This window comes from Patella vulgata, chromosome 6 (assembly GCF_932274485.2).
Source record: "Patella vulgata chromosome 6, xgPatVulg1.2, whole genome shotgun sequence".
NCBI classification, from domain to species: Eukaryota; Metazoa; Mollusca; class Gastropoda; family Patellidae; genus Patella; species Patella vulgata.
Genome location: NC_065884.2, coordinates 67,004,873 through 67,024,753, shown reverse-complemented (window position 1 = coordinate 67,024,753; position 19,881 = coordinate 67,004,873). Strand labels below are relative to the sequence as shown.

Below are 19,881 nucleotides of genomic sequence, written 5' to 3'. Positions count from 1 at the left end.
TAACATATGGCTCAATTTTATTTCAATATTTCGCTTGCACATAGGGGTCTTTAGCAGTGGGAAGAAACCGGAGAACTCACGAGGTTGGACAGAAGACCCTACTCCTTGTCACGCACATGCAGAGAGAGAGAGAGAAATGGGGTTTAACATCGACACAAACTAGGTCATTTCGGGACTAATATATGGTTTAATTTTATTTCAATAATTCGCTTGCGCATAGGGGTCTTTAGCAGTGGGAGGAAACCGGAGGACCCGGAGAAAACCCACGAGGTTGGAAGGCGACCCTACTCCTTGTCACGTACAACCAGGGATTCGAAACCACGCCAGTCGACTCAATGACAGACTTTATGATACAGCCCGAACACGCTAACCATTCAGCCATCCAACTCCCCTGCAGGGAATTGAAACCACGCCAGTCAACTCAATGACAGACTTTATGATACAGCCCGAACACGCTAACCATTCAGCCATCCAACTCCCCTGCAGGGAATTGAAACCACGCCAGTCAACTCAATGACAGACGTTACGATTTCACGCACACACGTTAAACCACTAGGCCACCCAACCCCCAATCTGTGCCAGACAAAAGGATTGAGCCTGATTTAGTGATTGAGCCTGACAGTGCGTGACATTTTGTCATGTTCATCTAAAATTGTTATTTACAGGCCGGAGGATAGCTTAACAGAACACAAATTTTAGAATAAAACTAGTGATTGTTTCTACCAACGGCACACCTTGCAACACATAGCGGCACACCTGGCTAAATATGAAAAATACTTGAATTTTGAAAAATAAAAACATGGCAAGTCAGACGGCACTAGTCATAGACACATAGCCATGAACTTATCAGTAGACACCAGTGAATATTCAATTGGGATCACGTAGCCTTTCTTATTTTCTTAGTGTGCGGTTCAAAATTTCGGTGCATACTTAGGAAGATCTTGCAGCACACGGGTTGAGAACCACTGGTCTAAAGAGACAAGAAAAAATCATACCCCGAGATCCTTCTATTAATTTTTTTCTAGCTGGTCCTGAATACGGATCTGATCTCAGCATGTCTGATGCCTCCAGCAGTAGTAGGGAGGATTCATCAACTCGACGTAATGCCGGTGGCATGTCTTGTTTTAAAATCTGATCATCACTGGAATTAATTGTTTCATATCCTACCTGTAAAATAATGAAACGAAATGGGGTTTAACATCCTACTTGTTTGAGAAAAAAAAATGTGCTAAAGAGATGGTCATACATGATGCACTATAGTTTGCCTGACAGTGGCGCTACAGCCTTGTCTAATTTTGAATTCCATTGGTTCTTTATGTCTATGCCTACGTGTACACATGACCTTGGTATTCGTCCCCTTTGAATAAAAAGATGCATTGACTGGTTAGGCCCTACACTACTGTTAAGAGGTAATCATGCCGCAAAACACAGAGGAACTTTCTCAGTCAAAACCGGGGTTGAATCCTCTTTTTTAAAAATAATAAATATATACAAAACAGGATTTTCTTTGAGGCTAGACAGGCTGGACTAATGAGATGGGGGATGGATATGATCATGATGAAAATGAATAATTTGACTTCAATTCAAATTTTACCTTGACTAAGTTATCAACAGCAATTTTAACAGTTCTGACTGGCTGGGCCAGATCAGGCATAGCGTTACCATCTTCTGCTTCTTCATGGAGGATCACCAGCATGGACACCTGAAGAACAAAATAAATTATCAGATCAAAAAATATTTACATGTGAACTTAATAAATATTGTGTAATTCAGTCACTGAAGGAATTAAAAAATTATTACAGACTACAGTAAACTTTGCATAAGTTGGATCTAAGTGGACTTAGAAATAAACTGCAAGAGCCAGATAATAATTGATTCAAAGGCACATTTCAAGCTTTTGTTTGTATGTACGAGTAGATAACTTCCGTTTTGTCGCCATCTTTGAAAAATGTCCTAAATTTTCCCGGAAAGTGTCTCGTACACCAGACAGTGAGTTTCTAATTTTCCCGGAAAATTCTATTATTACGTTGCATCAAATTGGCTGATTTGAGTCAAAATGATAGAGCAAAGTATTTTGGGGCTCTGTGCAAGGAATACCTAACCAAGTTTTAGACCATCGGGACGAAACTGACAGTGAAATTCTGCACATACTTCCGAACCGGCTTAGGCGAAGAAAAAAATCAGGAATTAGATCAAATCGACTGAACATTTTGATCGAAGTTGAGCAAAGATCCGACTTACGCACAGAAATTTAATAAGAAAAACCTGCAGGATCAAAGGGTCCAAACGATTTTATCCGAATTGAGCGAAGATCCGACTTATACAAATCCGACTTATGCAAGGTTTACTGTATTTCTACTTGCACTTTCATTCATAAGAAGTTATTCCATGTGTATTATTAATGTTGCACAGTCAGTTACGTTTTACTGCACGTGTGATTCCAATTATGTTTAGAAATTTCATTCATACATAGTTTTTCCATGTTTTGTATTAAGGAGTAGCTCAGTGAGTTATGTTTTACTAATCCTTGTTTCCGTGTCCCATTAATTGAGAGACAATCATAGGTTTGGAAATTTCATTCATACACAGTTATCCCTTGTTTTGCATTAAGGAGTAGCTCTGTGAGTTACGTTTTACTAGTCCATGTTTGTTCATGTGTGTCCAATAAACAGACAATAATTCAATAGTGAATAAAGTATCCTATCCTGTGTTTTATTGTTATTCTGTGTCTTATGTTTTTATTGTGAATGGTATATTCCATCAGTATCATCGGAGACAGAGGAGTGGAAATAGAATTTTTAAAAACAACTCAATACAAACTTGGTCATTTTTGACTAACATAAATATGGCACGATTTTATTTTAAAAATTTGCCTGGAGTCAATCCAGAGAAAACCCATGGGGTTGGACAGGAGACATTAATCCTTGTCAGGTACAGATTTAGGATCCAAACCACACCACTTGACTCAATGACAGACCTTATTATCCAAACCACACCATTTGACTCAATGACAGACCTTATTATCCAAACCACACCATTTGACTAAATGACAGACCTTATTATCAAAACCACACCACTTGACTCAATGAAAGCAGGGGCGGATCCAGGATTTTCAGAAAGGGGGGGGGGGGGTGCTGCCCCCACTTGGGAGTGCGAAGCCACACTCTCGGTGAGCAGACTGACGAGCAATCAACCAAGGACAGAGATCACTACCATTTTTAAGTATTTTTGTTCTCCTTCCCCGTGAGCATATAAGGGGCAAAAAATAGGGGGAGTGCGCCCCCCCCCCTGGATCCACACCTGGACAGACCTTATGATATAGAGTGCAAATGTTAAACCAGACAGACCTTATTACATGTATCTAGAGCACAAACCTTAAACCGTTCGGCCACCCATCCCCATTGTAATTATAAGCCAAAGTGATATACATGTAATATATTACTGGTGATGAAGTCTCCGAGGCCTTTATTTCTTAACATCATGCACCTTACTGCTTATATATAGCAGGAAGATATAGAGACAGATGACCCTACTCCTTACCATGCTATACTGGTGTTTATTATAGTTCAATTATACTGGGTGTAACATACAAAATGACATCTATTAACATGTTATGTCAAATAAACATGTAATTTATATATCAACCACATACATGTAGGTTTACAGACATAGCCCACAGATAAATATCAGGTCAATGGATCAATCATATAGCTAAAAAAATATACACATTGGTGTATTTCATTTTCTCTCATCATATTTTACAAGCAGAAATAAAATGGGGTTTAATGTTCTACTCCTACTGGGCTAATGAAGACGGGCATACGCCATACAGTGTGCTATGAGGGGAATTTTGCACGGGCAGCGGCACTATGGCCTACTCTTATATCGAAATCCAAGGGATTATTTTACGTGCACGCCAATGTATACGTCACATGTATCAGAAGGACTAGACAGCTGTCCTTGTCAGGTCCTCCCATCCTGCATCACTGACAAGGGGGGAACCACGCCGGAAAATATGGATGGACTTTCTCGGCCAATGCAAGGATCAAACACATGACCTCCAGGCTTTGATCCAGAAGCACAAAAATTTGCACATAGTTTCTTATTGATGTATTTGATACATTAAAACAAAAGTTTTATAAAGGGCTATATTTTAGTTAAAATAAGGTGACCAATTTTGAGCAAATTCTTAACTTAAGTCTGAGAATGCTTTGTGAACTCGGCGCCTGAGCAAAACAACATATAAAAAAGCAGATTGATAAAGCAAAAAGTCAATTATAGTATGTCTAGCTCCATTATTCTGAAAATGGGCTGTATTTTACCCATAACACATAGTAAATGTTTATTTCAGTTAATTTTAACACTAACAGAAAATATTTAGATTTATTTATAAATGTGTCTGAAGCTGGTATTTAAGTGTTATTTGTTGTAAACTAGTAAAATGTTTAGCGTACAAGTAAAAGTGTGTTGGGATGAGTTATAGATGTTTGTACTGTAAATAAATGTTAAATCTAAAGTAATTATTGACATTTTACACTTGTCGGACATGTTTACACTTTATACTATCAGAACTTGTTAGTTTACTAGGGGAGTTGCAGTGGCTTGCTGGTTGTTAGTTTTACTAGGGGAGCCGCAGTGGCTCGCTGGTTGTTAGTTTTACTAGGAGAGTTGCAGTGGCTCGCTGGTTGTTAGTTTTACTAGGAGAGTTGCAGTGGCTCGCTGGTTGTTAGTTTTACTAGGGGAGTTGCAGTGGCTTGCCGGTTGTTAGTTTTACTAGGAGAACCGCAGTGGCTTGCTGGTTGTTGGTTTTACTAGGGGAGCCGCAGTGGCTGGCTAGTTGTTAGTTTTACTAGCGTATGGACCTACTCAACATCTTAAAATGATGGTCATTGCCAGAATGCAACCAGGCTACTTCAGCTATTATCCTGGCGTTGGCAGAGAAAGTTCATCAGGATTTCCTGGAGTGGTACCCCGTTGTCAGTGATGCAGGACAGAGGACCTGGCAAGGGACAGATGAAAAACTGAGGTCCGGTGTGTATACATTGGCATGCATGTAAAACGAATCCTCGACAGTTTGAATTTAAGATATACGGTAAATTAGCACACCGCATGCCCGTATTCATTAGCCCTGTTGGTGCAGACCTGTAGGACATTTCTTTAAAAAGGTCAGTATCATAAACCCTAGACTTAAATCAGTGATCAACTTATCATTGACCTACTTATCATTATGCCATGGCTGGAATCATTGACCTACTTATCATTGTGTCATGACTGGAATCATTGACCTACTTATCATTATGCCATGACTGAAATCATTGACTATGCCATGACTGGAATCATTGACCTACTTGTCATTATGCCATGACTGAAATCATTGACTATGGCATGACTGGAATCATTGACCTAACTATCATTACGCCATGACTGAAATCATTGACTATGCCATGATTGGAATCATTGACCTATGATGTGGTGACCGGAGTGGAGTAGCAGAATCAGTGACCTACTCAGAATTTAGCCCAGTGGGAGCAGAGCAGGAGGATGTTAAACCCCATTTCATTTCATTTCCCACCCAGAATTACATGTACCAAGACATCAATGGAATCTGAGACCTCCTCAGTATGTGTAGAATTTTAAAATTCCTAACCGTAAAAGAAACCTTATTGTATCAGCATAACTCTGATAAAGTTCAAATCTATTGGGTGAACCTGGACGTATTTTTCCTCAAGATATATAAATTTACATGAATCATAAAGAAATTTTTTTGGCGTGAAGACAAGTGAGCCTACTGTGTCTTTTATTTACCTTGATTTACAAGGTACATGTGCTGTATAGATGTTACCTGTGTATATACAGATGTATGTAGGTAACACGTATAAATAACTCACAGATGGTACTATAGTAATGCACAGTTATTTATAGTAACAAACTAAACTACGGGCCTATAATAGTAGAAAGACAAAAATACACAGTAGGGTAATTACATCCACAAATAAATCTACTCAAACAAGTGTCATAGAAAAACATTTCTAGGGGGAGAGAGAAAGAGAGAGAAATGGGGTTTAACGTCCACTCAACATATGGTTCAATTTTATTTCAATAATTTGCCAGAGCGGAGGAGTCTTTAGCAGTCTGAGGAAACTTGAGGAACCGGAGAATACCAATGAGGTTGGACAGATGACCCTACTTCTTGTCATGTACAACCAGGGAATCAAAACAGCGCCGCTTGACTCAATAATAGACCATATGATAAAACGTGCACGCACTAACCTTCCCCCCCCCAAACCATTTCTAGGACTGGAAAACTACAAATGTTTGGCAGACGTAATTAAGGTTCTTTTACCTGTATGATAATTAGTAAACTTTTAATTTATTTATGAAAGAGAGCGAAATGGGCTTTAACGTCTACTCAACACAAACAAGGTCATTTTGGGACCATAATTTATTTACTATATGTGTAATGATGAAAGTGAATAAGTGTTTTGACAATAAGTATACTGGCAGGAGGTTATGAACTAGATTTATTTTATACACTTAAGCTCTCAATAAACAACCATTGAATAAAACTTGTTCTAGCTACACAGATTTGTTGGAGAAATTATGTTAATATTCAATTGACTGACAACCTGTTTATCATTTTGATTGACACCTTCAGGGATTATATGAAATGCCTGTATAATATATAAATCATGATTTAAATAGCAATAACTATCTCGTCCATTCTTACAATGTATCGTTATAATTGTTGATACTTGAATGACAATGAAATGAAAATGGGTTTAATTTTTACAATTACGTTTACAACTTTCGATACTAGAGAGAGAGAGAAAGAGAGAGATGGGCTTTAATTTTATTTTAATAATTCGCTTTGCGCGTAGGGGTCTTTAGCAGTGGGAGGAAACTGGAGGAACCGGAGAAAACCCACAAGGTTGGACACAAGGGCGTGGATTTGTCATAACTTTTGGGGGGGACGGACGAACCCTGGAACCTTTCATTACCAAACCAAAATAATAACTACGAACAGTTTACCAGTGTTATTTCGATGAAAGCTGTAACTAGGGGAATATGATGACGATATGGTAAAATTGACTACCTACAATTAAGGAGGAAGATATTGTGAAGATGAATTACTGTGACGAGATCCAAGGCAGTGGTTAGATAGCCTTCAGAACGGGACATTCATGTATATATAAACCTGAAAATCTGTCCTGGCGATCAAAATCATGGGGGGGACTAGACCTATTCGTTCCCCCCCTTCCGATTCTAAGGGGGGGGACGGGCCGGGACCCCCATTAAATCCACACCCATGGTTGGACAGGCGACCAGACTGCTTGCCATGTACAAGCAGGGAATAAAAATGAAATACAGTCTACAAAGGGAAATTTTGCCTTGACAGCTGCGCTACAGGCTAGTCTTATTTCAAATTTTAGCTATCAAGGATTCTTTTACGACCTTGGTTTTTCGTCATATCTAAACAACAACACTGTATTGAACCATATGTTAGTTCCGAAATGACCAAGTTTGTGTTGAGTGGACATTAAACCCCATGTCTCTCTCTCTCTCTTTCTCTCTTTCTTTGACAATATTTGTTTTTTTATCATAAATTTTTAGCAGATAAAATATTCCAGTTGGCGGAAAAAAAATATCCTCAATTTTTTATATAAAAATTGTGATCCATTTTGGTGAAAAAAAATGAAAGCCAGTGTGAGCTCTGCCTACACATTCTGCGACTTACTGAGTAACCACAGCTCCCTGAATGACAAATGGGTTTGTTATATTTAAAGAAGATCATCTATTTATATTCAGGATTTTAGTTGAATTTTAATCTCTAATATGGACGTGGACCATTTAAGAGAGAGATAGAAAAATGGGGTTAAAGTCCACTGGCCATAAACAAGGTCATTTTGGCACTAACATATGGTTCAATTTTCTTTCATTAATTCACTTCATTTCGATTTTGACCGAGTAATGAAGATAATTCTGCTGATCGTTGTATATTATCATCTCAATAAATAACGGGTGGTTGTTTGTAGATATATAAATAAATATTATTAAATGTTAAAAGGTTAGAAGTGGTCAGGAAATAACCTTTATCTAATAGACTCATTCACTGTTTTACCTACATACAAGATACACGTACACCCTCTACACATATCAAACACAAACTTACAAGATACACGTTTTACTCTACACAAACTGGTTTTCCTTATTCCTGATTTAAAAAACAAATGACATGAAAAGAGAGAGAGAGAGAGAAATGTGGTCATGTCTTTGCACCAAAATTAGTATGAGGTTGACCACCAAAATTTTGATATACAAAACTTGAAGAAGCATACTAAAAACATGTAACTAGTTGCCGTACATATCACCGTAACCAACCTGCTAACTCTGTTATCCTTCTGCCTCTAAATCATGTTAAAATATTAATTCAAACCCTCTTTGTCCATTCTATACCCAAAAAATCAACAAAAATGGGCATTCAAAAGGGGAGAAAGAGACACAGAGAGAATTGCTATAAATAGATGAACTACAATTTGTGGATACGGAGATGGTGAAATTAAATGGTGGTCTGCCTACCATTATAAAATTTTTTCCTTATTTCTAAAGGGAGCCATGGCGAGTAAAACGTTGGCTCACTAACCCGGAGGTATCATTTTTGATCCCGGCATTGGCCAAGATATTTCAGAACCCCCTCCCTACTTTCAAAGAAAAGCCTTTTTTTTATCAACACATGCTGTTACATACATGTATATGTACACCATCTACTTCAGTATTAGCATATATAAACAACATTACTGTCAATCAAAATGACTGATAGGCTGTCAGATATTTTAATTGATTTTTTAAAAATAGTTGATGTTTTACATGTAGCTTTTTTTCTATTTCCTTGACATGTATGTAATATAAATGATACACTTTGAAAACATGGTATAAACCTACAATGTGCATGAAATATTACAGAGAGAGAGAGAGAGAGATAGAGAGAGTTTTTAACATCCACTCAACACAAACTAGGTCATTTCGGGACTAACATATGATTCAATTTTTTTTCAATAATTCGCTTGAGCGTAGGGAGTATTGAGCAGTGGGAGGAAACCGGAGAAACCGGAGGACCCGGAGAAAACCCACGAGATTGGACAGCAACCCTACTTCTTGTCACATAAAACTGGGGAATCGAAACCACCCCAGTGGTAGACCTTATGATACAGCGCGCACGTGCTAACCATTCGGCCATCCAACCCCCCCGAAATATTACGAGAGAAATAAGCATTAATAAAGCCCACTCAACATAAACTAGGTCATTTTGCGACAATCAGAAGATACAATTTTATTTCAAAACATGAAATAAAAAAATAAATATGATGTGTATGAGTAATTAAGGGAGAGAAACTAGATCATATTGGAACTAATAAATAGTACAATCTTTTTTTTAAAGTTTGTTGCGGTTAGGATCTTCAGGAGAAAATTTGTTACCAGATCAAAGTCACATTGACAGTTAAATGAAATGAAATAGGGTTCTGCTCCGACTGGGCTAATGAAGAAGGGCATACACCATACAGTGTGCTATGAGGGACATTTTGCCGCTGCCCTTATATCGAATTCCATCTGCCAAGGTATCTTTTACATGCATGTCAATGTATACACGGGACCTTGGTTTTCCGTACTATCCAAATGACTGATTGGCTGTCCTTGTCAGGCCCTCTGTCTTGCACCACTGACAAGTGGGAACCTGTCGGAAAATCCTGATGAACTTTCTCGGCAAATGCAGGGATCAAACACCCGACCTCCGGGCTAGTGAGCCAGCGTCTTAACCAACTAGCCACAGTTGCAGGGATCAAACACGCAACAGTGAAGCCCAATCATCTGATTTATATGTGCCATGAAGAACATAAACAATTTGTTTTTATTAGGTATGACATATTTATGAGGATTAATTGCCAATCTAGTCTCTTACAAATTCTTACTTACAGTGTTATGCATGTCATAAATTATGGTAATAAAAAGAGAGTTCAACAGAGTGCTATTACATTGCCAAAAGATCATCAATTTGAAAAAAGGAATGAAGCATACATGTACAGAATTCCCACCATGACATGCGTAACAGACAGATTGTTACACACAGCTAGAGAATGTGAACTATAGCATTGTGTATATATGTATCTAAACATGAGCTGGATCTCTTCCAGAAACAAAATAACATTAGTCAATACTTGGGAAGTCGCCTTCAAAGTAGGGGGTTGGATGACCGAATGGTTAGCATGTGTGCATTGTATCATAAGGTCTGTCATTGAGTCAACTGGCATGGTTTAGATTCTCCAGTTGTACATGGCAAGGAGTAGGGTCGTGTGTCCAACCTCATGTGTTTTCTCCCACTGCTAAAGACCCCTACGCACAAGTGAATTATTGAAATAAAAAATTGAACCATATGCTAGTCCCGAAATGACCTAGTTTGTGTCGAGTGGACGTTAAACCCCATTTTTCTCTCGCCTTGAAAGTAACATAACAGGGCTATTCGTGAAAATAGGAAATGAAATGAAATTGGGTTTGATGTCCTACTTTTCTGCACTGACTGGATGGGCTAATGAAGCCAGGCTACAATTAAAATTTTGCTCGGACAACAGCCTACTCTTATTTCAAATTCCAACTATTAAGGGTTCTTTTACGTACACGCCTATGTTTACACAGGACCTTGGGTTTTCGACCCATGAAGACATAGAGAGAGAGAGAGAGAGAGAGAGAGAGAGAGAGAGAGAGAGAGAGAAAGAGTTTAACATCCACTTGACACAAACTAGGTCATTTCGGGCCTAACATATGGTTCAATTTTATTCACTTGCATATAGGGGTCTTTAGCAGTGGGAAGCAATCGTAGGACTGGAGAAAACTCACAAGGTAGGACAGGGGCGAACAATTTTGAGTAAATTTTGGATATAATGATCAGATATTAATGGTAACCCCCATTTATAAAATTTATAAGCTTCTTAACTTCACTAACAGAAGCATGGCATTGATACATAAAAATTGTAATAAGACTGGTGATGAGCTCTTCAGTCATCAACTGGTAATGTGTTTAATACATGCTGGCCAATAATTCATACAATGTGGGTATACTATGGCAGACAGAGATGCTGAACTTTATTTTCAGTTCAGTTTTAACTGAGTGACTCACACATGTATTCCTTTAAATCACCAACAGAGACATGCATGTGCACACACAGGCACAACCCACACAGGACTTTATCAAACAGGATGAATGGTACCAATCTTACTATTTAAGGTGAACATAAGGTCATCACTGTGGTTACCAGAACACATTGAGAGATGGTGGATGTAACCATGTGTTGGTAGTAGATAATATAGTATTAGTTATAGAATGTAGGGTATGTTATCAGTATCTACAGATAAGACAGGATAGAAGTTAGTTTGGGTATCAAAGATCAACAGTGTTACACACAGTGGTTTTCAGAGGACTTTAATAAGGTTTTAGATCATAAGTTATGTACTGGAGAGAGAGAGAGAAATGGGGTTTAACGTCCACTCGACACATACTAGGTCATTTCGGGACTAACATATGGTTTTTTATTTTATTTCCATTATTCGCTTGCGCGTAGGGGTTTTTAGCAGTGGGAGGAAACCGGAGGACCCAGAGAAAACTCACGAGGTTGGACAGGCTACCCTACTCCTTGCCACGTACAACCGGGGATTCGAAACCACGCCTGTCGACTCAATGACAGACTGTATGATACAGCGCGCGCTCGCACGCTAACTATTCAGCCATCCAACCCCCGCACTGGTTGTAATCTCTATAATCAGAAGGTGTGAATTGTATGAGTGACTCCCATCTTCTAGCTGGTTGGACTGCACCATATGGACAGTGATAGAAATAAAATGAAATGAAACGGGGTTTAACCTCCTACTGTTCTGCTCCTATACTGGGCTAATGAAGACGGGCACTAGAGCCTGCTCTTACATCAAATTCCAACTGCCAAGGGATCTTTTATGTGCACGCCAATGTGTACACAGGACCTCTGTTTTTTGTCCCATCCGAACAACTAGACAGTTGTCCTCATCACCCCACCCCTCCCTCCATCCTGCACCATTGACAACAGGAAGATCTGAATTGAAACATCCTTGGAATGATTTACTTTTAGAGATTTTACAAAGATTGTAGTTTGCAAGATATTCAAAATCCCTCAAAATAGTGTAATTGCAAATAACCATCTACAAAAGGAAGAGAATTATTTACCAGATCTGCGCAGTAACTGTTATCAAATAATTTATTGTTGTTGTTGGGCATATTGTGATTTGTCTTCAGAATGAACTGGTTAATTAATTAGCTAGCTATTCATCATAACATGAAGGTATTCATCAGAGTATTTTAACTCTACACTGTTCGAAAAAGTTCAGAGTAATTCATTTTCTCACTGGTGGAAAAGAATCTGAATAATTGATCTTTAATCTGATGGAAATAGTTCATCAACTCTAGTTCAGAGTAATTCATTTTTACTCTGATGGACATAGTTCATCTCTACTCTGGAGGAGAAAGATCAGATTCTCTTTCCAATATCTTTTTTTCTTTAAAACTATCATTCAATATGTTTTGTACAATTCCTCGATATTCCCTTATATTTTTTTGACAATGTATTTTGAACAAGTTCTGTGGTAGTAGCCATATAACTGGTAGTTTCATGATAGACAAAAGAACAAGATCCCAATTGTTATAACATAATAATGTCACTTGAAACTCTGGATTCTTTTGATCCTCCCAAATGATCCATTTTCAGTTACACTGGGTCGGTTCTGCAAAATAATCTCTTAATGTATACAACTACTTTCATTTCACATATTATTTTCATGTTACAGTCAACTTTCCAGAAACAGCCTGCAGCACCTGTTTCTAAGAATTGTGTAACAGTGGTTTGTTGATGTTGTGTGAACAAGTATCACTGAATATCATTTTACTCAAAGACATTTTTGTTTCAGGACACAAAACTCCCCAAAGAATAACATTTCTTGTACATAACAATGTCTGTTTCATAATTCCTTAAAAATGAATTGAACAATAAGCAATACATTTATCAAATTCACATCACATCACTTCAAAAGAATTATGGCATTTCCCTATTTGTTATGCCAACCAATATTGCTGGATTTTATAAATTGACTACATTTCACAATGGTTTCAAAATTCAAAATCCAAGAAAACCTCACACTTGAAGGAAAGGAAGGGGTGGATGAGGCCCAATAACAGTGCAGGCAACTTTGGATCTCAGTGATGCAGCCTAGGAAGAACAGGGATCATTCCTTGTCAGTAAATAATAATGTTTCAAAATTCCTTAAAATTGAACTGAACAATAAAATGATCTCCAGAAATGGAATATGTATAAATTTATCACATTCACGTCGCACCTCTTCCAAAATAGTTATGACGTTTCCCTATTTGGTATATGCCAACCAATATTGCTGTCCATAGAATTTTGTATTTTGACTATATTTCATAACTATAGTGTGTGTGTTGCCACATCACTAATGTCTCCCCCAAATACTAAATTATTATTCTCACACCAGACAGACGTAAATTATCTTGAACATGGAATATCATGCATACATAATATATCCATCAATGACGAAAGAATGCAATATAAACCACCAAGTTTGAGAATCCATCAATGACAGAGAAATCCGCATGAACCACCAAGTTTGAGAATCACAACGTAGAATATTGTAAAACAATAAAGAGAAGATGATTCATGTTTTTGATTCACACAATTCTGGTCATCTTTATACGAGCGAATAAACACGATTTGATAACAACAAACAAGTCTGATTCCGAACTACAGAATGAATAACATATTGGTCATCTTTACACGAGCAGCAAGCGAATAAACACGATTTAATAACAACAAACAAGTCTGATTCCGAACTACAGAATGAATAACGTATTGGTTGTCTTTACACGCGCAGCAAGCGAATAAATATGAATTAATAACAAAACCCAGTCTGATTCTCAACTACAGAATGAATAACATATTCCAAATTCTCTTTAATTCACTTTTTCATCATCCATGTCTTTAAATAATATAGAGAACGCAATTGACGATGTTTTTAATTAGCGGACATCTTTTTTAGGAGAAACCTGAACCGGTTCCGAACCACTCTACAGAATGTTATTTCCGTTTGTTACATAAAACACAGTTGGTTGGCTCATCAATAAATTGGGTGAAGGCAAGGGAAAAATCAATACCTTATGTCACTGATGCCATGTATATTGGATCGGCAATCTCTAAATATGGTATGGGAGAGAGAGAGCGAGAGAGAGAGAGAGAGAAAATGAAATGAAATGGAGTTTAACGTCCTACTGTTCTGCTCCTATACTGGGCTAATGAAGACGGGCTTATGCCATACAGTGTGCTATGAGGGAAATTTTGCCTGGGCAGCGGCACTATCGCCTACTCTTATATCGAATTCCAACTGCCAGGGTATCTTTTACGTGCATTCCAATATATACACGGGACCTCGGTTTTTTGTCTCATTCGAAGGACTAGACAGCTGTCCTTGTCAGACCCTCCGTCCTGCATCACTGACAAGGGGGAACCACGCCGGAAAATCTGGATGAACTTTCTCGGCCAATGCAGGGATCGAACACCCCGAGAGAGAGAGAGAGATTAACCTCCACTTATATTGGATCAAACAACAAGATAGGGCAGCATCTAAATAGGAGAGAGACAGAAATGGGGGTTTAAGGTCCACTTGAGGAAAACTAGGTCATTTCAGGACTAACATATGTTTCAATTTTATTTCAATAATTGTCTTGCGCATATTGGTCTTTAGCAGTGGGGGGAAAACCAGAGGTCACGTTGAAAACCCACGAGGTTGGATAGGCGACCCTACTCCTTGTCACGGGGAATATAAACCACACCACTTGACTCCATGACAGGCGTTGTGATTTTATGCGCACGTCTTAAACCATTAGACCACCACCACTCCCCTCCTCCGATCTAAATATGGAGGGTGACATAAAAATAAACTTACAAATTTTGACATTACAGTTATGTTAGGTTTTGTTTATTTAAGTTACATCCGAAATTTGAAGAAATACTGCAACTTCATTGGATATATGCAAATTGATTTTAGTGGTCAGCCAATCGAATTGCAGTATTTCTTAAAATTTCGATTGTATCTTAGTTTAAGTTTTCGTGAATAAGGGCCCTGGGCTGTACTTGTATAATGAATTAGATAGATTAGACATGTATGTTATACAAGCAGAGTCAAACCGCCCTAAATAAGTAAAGCTGCAAGAACAGAACCAAGTAGATTATTGAATTACAGCAAACATAATTAAGGGAGTTGAAGCATGTACTACAATTATTAATATTGAAGTTAAGAAAACCATTACTGTACTTCATTAAAAAGGGAGGGAGGGAAATGGGGTTTAATGTCCACTCAAAACAAACTAGGTCATTATGGGACTAACACACGGTTCAATTTTATTTCAATCATTCCCTTGCACGTAGAGGTCTTTAACTGTGAGAGGACCCAGAGAAAACCCACGATATTTGACAGACGACCCTACGCCTTGTCATGTACAAATGTAAGCTCGAAACCAAGCCTATAACTCAATGACAGATCTTATGATCTGCCAATTTCAAAAATGCGAAAAAAGCTCCCGTAAAAAAAATCTTCTTAATTATATTGCAAAAGTAATTCTAAATTTTCTTGAATTAAGGAAAGCCAAATTGTATTTATGCTTTAGTCTCGTTTAATATTCTCTTTATATGTTGTTATGAAAGATACTAGAAAATTACAATGAAAATGAGGGTGATATGTTTGGTGAATATGGTAACATCAGAATTATCATCATGGAAACTGATAGCTCTAATGTATGCACTTTAAATATAAACAAAAACTGAAAGTAGTTTATAACTCTCAATATTTAGGAGAGCTATTTAGCTAATTTGCAGGAGTCTTTAATGACTCCTGCAAAGGAAAGTCAAGATGCTTCGAGAGGAGCAGGAGTGAAAGTGCATAAAGTAGCTAATATAAATGTGTGTGTATATTCTAATTTGTCTTGACAAGCTGAACTTGTCATGTTTTAGTTCATGGCTGTGTCTACTTTACCTGTACAAAAACAGAGAGAGAGAGAGAGAGAGCGAGAGAGAGAGAGAGAGAAATGGGGTTTAACGTCCACTCGACACAAACTAGGTCATTTCGAGACTAACATATGGTTTAATTTTATTTACATAATTCGCTTGCGCTTAGGGGTCTTTAGCAGTGGGAGGAAACCGGAGGCCCCGGAGAAAACCCACACGGTTGGACAGGCGACCCTACTCCTTGCCACGTACAACCGGGGATTCGAAACCTCGCCAGTCGACTCAATGACAGACTTTATGATACAGTGCGCGCACGCTAACCATTCAGCCATCCCCCCCCCCCCCCCTGTACAAAAACAAGCTTACTAATACATACAGGTATTGTAGTAATTTGATATAGAAAAAACAACTTGAAAATATTTCATGCTAGCAAAAAATCACAAAAAATGTTGAAAAGAGTCTCTCTTTTCATTTATGTTGATTGCTGAAAACAGATGTTGCTTAAAGGAATCAATCTAACTGTTCATATTAATAAAAGGGAAAACACAATCTAATTAAAATTTGTTTTTTTTATACTTTTGATGACCCACACTACATGAAGATCTGACAAGTTGTACTATAAGGTCATGTCAGGGTTCGTACGAGCGGCTTTTGACACTATGACGTCACACATTGATTAATCAATCAGAGTTGCCGTTTCTAGTAGTTTACCCACAGTTCCGTGTATGGCACGCCAAGAAGTCGTCATAACAGACAGTTTCATTGGCTTATCAAAGTTATCAGTCCCTTCAACCAAAACGCAGATAATATAACAACTCTTCCTGTTCCTAATGTGGTAAAGACAAGTAAAACATAATTTTTAACTATTAAAAAAAAAAACGAAATAGGATCTGTGTTTTAATCAATCTAATTAAAATATAGATCTATATTTCGTTTCGTTTTTTATACTTTTACATGTAGATCTAACAAGTTACAGTGGGACTTCACGTTCTATGACGTCAGGTATCAAGCAAGCGACATTCCATTCGATTATGTCAGTCATTCGATTAACCAATTAGCGACCGCCATGTATTTTTTTATCTACTTTTGCTTTGTTTTGATATCTATTGCCGCTAATGTCTACCCACCACAGTTACGCGCAAACGCTCGATTCAACAGACCATTTGATTGGCTGACCCCTCATTTCATGTAGAACACGAGTTAAATAACAACTCTTCCAGATCCTAGTGTAGTAAAGACAAGTAAAATCGAAATTTTGAATTATAAAAAACGAAACGAAATTGGATCTGTGTTTTGATCAGATTGTGTTTTAATCAGATTGGGGAAAACAAGTCAGAATACAGACATAGAGGGTTATTTTACGTCCACCCCAGTGTGTACATGGGACTTCAATTTATTGTCCCATCCAAACAACTATACATTGTCCCTTGGCAGCCCCCCCCCCCATCCAACACCACTGACACATGGGAACCACGCTGAAAAATCCTGATGAACTTTTTCGGCTGACACCTGGATCGAACATGAAATCTCCAGGTTAAATTAAATCCCAAATTAACATTATTATATAAATTTTCATTTGAAATTATGCATATTAGCATAATCATTTCGGCCACAATAAGATGGGGTCTTTAATATTTAAATTCACTTTTTATTAAAAAAACCCCAGACATTTTCCATTTACAATTTTCCCTACATATATTCTCTGTATTCATTCACTAATATTCAAATCCAAAACTTCTTCTCCAAAACCATTTGAAAAAGTTGAAATATTTCCATATACCAGTACATGTATTTAAAACTTTTAACAGTATTTAAAAATTGTTGATACACTTCTAGAAATATTCATTCACTGTATCCAAATATGTGTAATAATATTTTTTTAAATACTAGGAATTTTTAAATGTGTGTACATCTGGTTGTGATGTAAAAATATTTCTTAAAAAAATTAATAATACTAGGAATGTACATATCTGGTTGTGATGTAAAAATGTTGTAAATAAATTCCTGTGACGTTATTTAAACCGCAGCCAAGTTCAACAACAGTCTTTCATCCATATATGGTAATTATCTACTCATTCGAGTAAATGTCACAGTGTATCTGGGTCAAGAATTGGGAAAGTCCCTTGCTTGCTCTATCACAGCACAATACCCTAGCTGTTTATTCAATCTTCAGTTAAATGTAAAATATTTACAAGAGAGAGAGAGAGAAAGAGAGAGAGAGGTTTTAACCTCCACTCGACACAAACCAGGTCATTTCGGGACTAACATATGTTTCAATTATATTTCAATGATCACTTGCGCGTTGGGGTCTTTAGCAGTGGGAGGAAACCGGCGGACCCGGAGAAAATCCACAAGGCTGGACAGTATTTACAAAAGTAATTGACAATCTTTTATTTCTGAAAACTACTGAAAATTCAAATAAAAGATGATTTATGAATAACAATTACTCATGGTATTCAAGTTTCATACACTATGATGTTTCATCGAGATTTTACAAGTAGTTATCAAGCTTATCTCACAAATAAATATTATTTTTACTCAATAAAACTATTCTTTAAACATTAAAAGAGCACTATGGGAGATCAGATAAAGAGATGACAGTTTTTACTATAATAGTTTAAAAATAAATAACGTTAATAGAATATGCTAAAAATTTCAGTCAAATTGCTCCACTCTGAACCGAGATATTAGCTCTTGAATTTTAGGCTAGCCTCAATCATCATTACTAAAGTCGGTACAATAAAAAACAAAGTCTTTATTATCCATTTTTCAAAAAATGTATTCCAATCCAATAAGTATCACAGGCTAGCGATGCCATCTAGAGTTGATTATGGTCTGGATAAGTTAATAAATGTCTAATTAATAATTTAGATAACATTTCAGGCCTAAAGAAAGACCTGCAATAGGCAGATTTAGCTCTTTCATAATGTATGTTTAAGAGTTATAACTGTTTGGTTGATTCCTCTATTATTTATTCAGTAAACCAGTATACATTGGACATGATAATAGCCCAGCTACATCATCTATAATAACTTCCTGACCATCCAAGTGCTACAGGATATCATGTACATATTAAAACTACCTAAACTATCCCTGCATACAACCTCACTCACACATGTGTATATAATATACATTAGTACTTAATTTATCTAAAGATTTGGTGATTTTTCTTATTGTTACCTCGGGGGAGGGGGGTGGGGGGATTGTCGATTGATTATTGCGTGAGCGCTGTATCACACAAGGTCTGTCATTGAGTCAACTGGCGTGGTTTCGATTCCGAACCTGTATGTGACAATGAGTAGGGTCGTCTATCAAACCTATTTGACAGAAACTAGAGTATAACAAAAGAAAGATAACCATCCTACACTACAGTAATCAACAATGCAAGAAAAAGTTATAACCACACCAGTTTCTGTTATTATTCCAATATTATTATCTACTATTTATATAGATATAGAGATCGTTTGTTTATTCGCTATAGGAAATCAAAGGTTTAAAATAACTTCTTCAAAACCAGTTACAAGAAATTTAATGGTTGTATTTATTTTTTCCTTGGTGTGGTATTTGATCAAGAAACTGATAATTAGAATGATAACTGTGTTATTCTGGATGTTACAAAATTGGAGATTTTTCACCTGTATACAACCCCTGAGAACTAAGCTGGTAATTCATAAAGATAAAAAGAAAATCAGTGTACCATGTAATAAATACGACATACATATACACCCTAGTTATAGGATATCAGTCTGTATATGCTTGGATATAGTCAGAACAATTATCATGATAATGAAAG

At 37.2% G+C, this 19,881-nt stretch overlaps 1 protein-coding gene across 9 annotated transcripts in view; it reads right to left on the bottom strand.

The window, feature by feature from the left end:
- LOC126824009 (vinculin) overlaps positions 1 to 19,881 on the bottom strand; it is a 62,733-nt gene that overhangs the window by 36,263 nt on the left and 6,589 nt on the right. For all 9 annotated transcript variants that reach the window (XM_050553095.2, XM_050553093.2, XM_050553098.2 and 6 more), the window contains exons 2-3: positions 1,595 to 1,702; positions 996 to 1,167 (exon numbers count right to left, since the gene is read on the bottom strand). In XM_050553095.2, the coding sequence (XP_050409052.1) occupies positions 996 to 1,167; positions 1,595 to 1,702 (280 nt within the window). The remainder of the gene's footprint in view (positions 1 to 995; positions 1,168 to 1,594; positions 1,703 to 19,881) is intronic.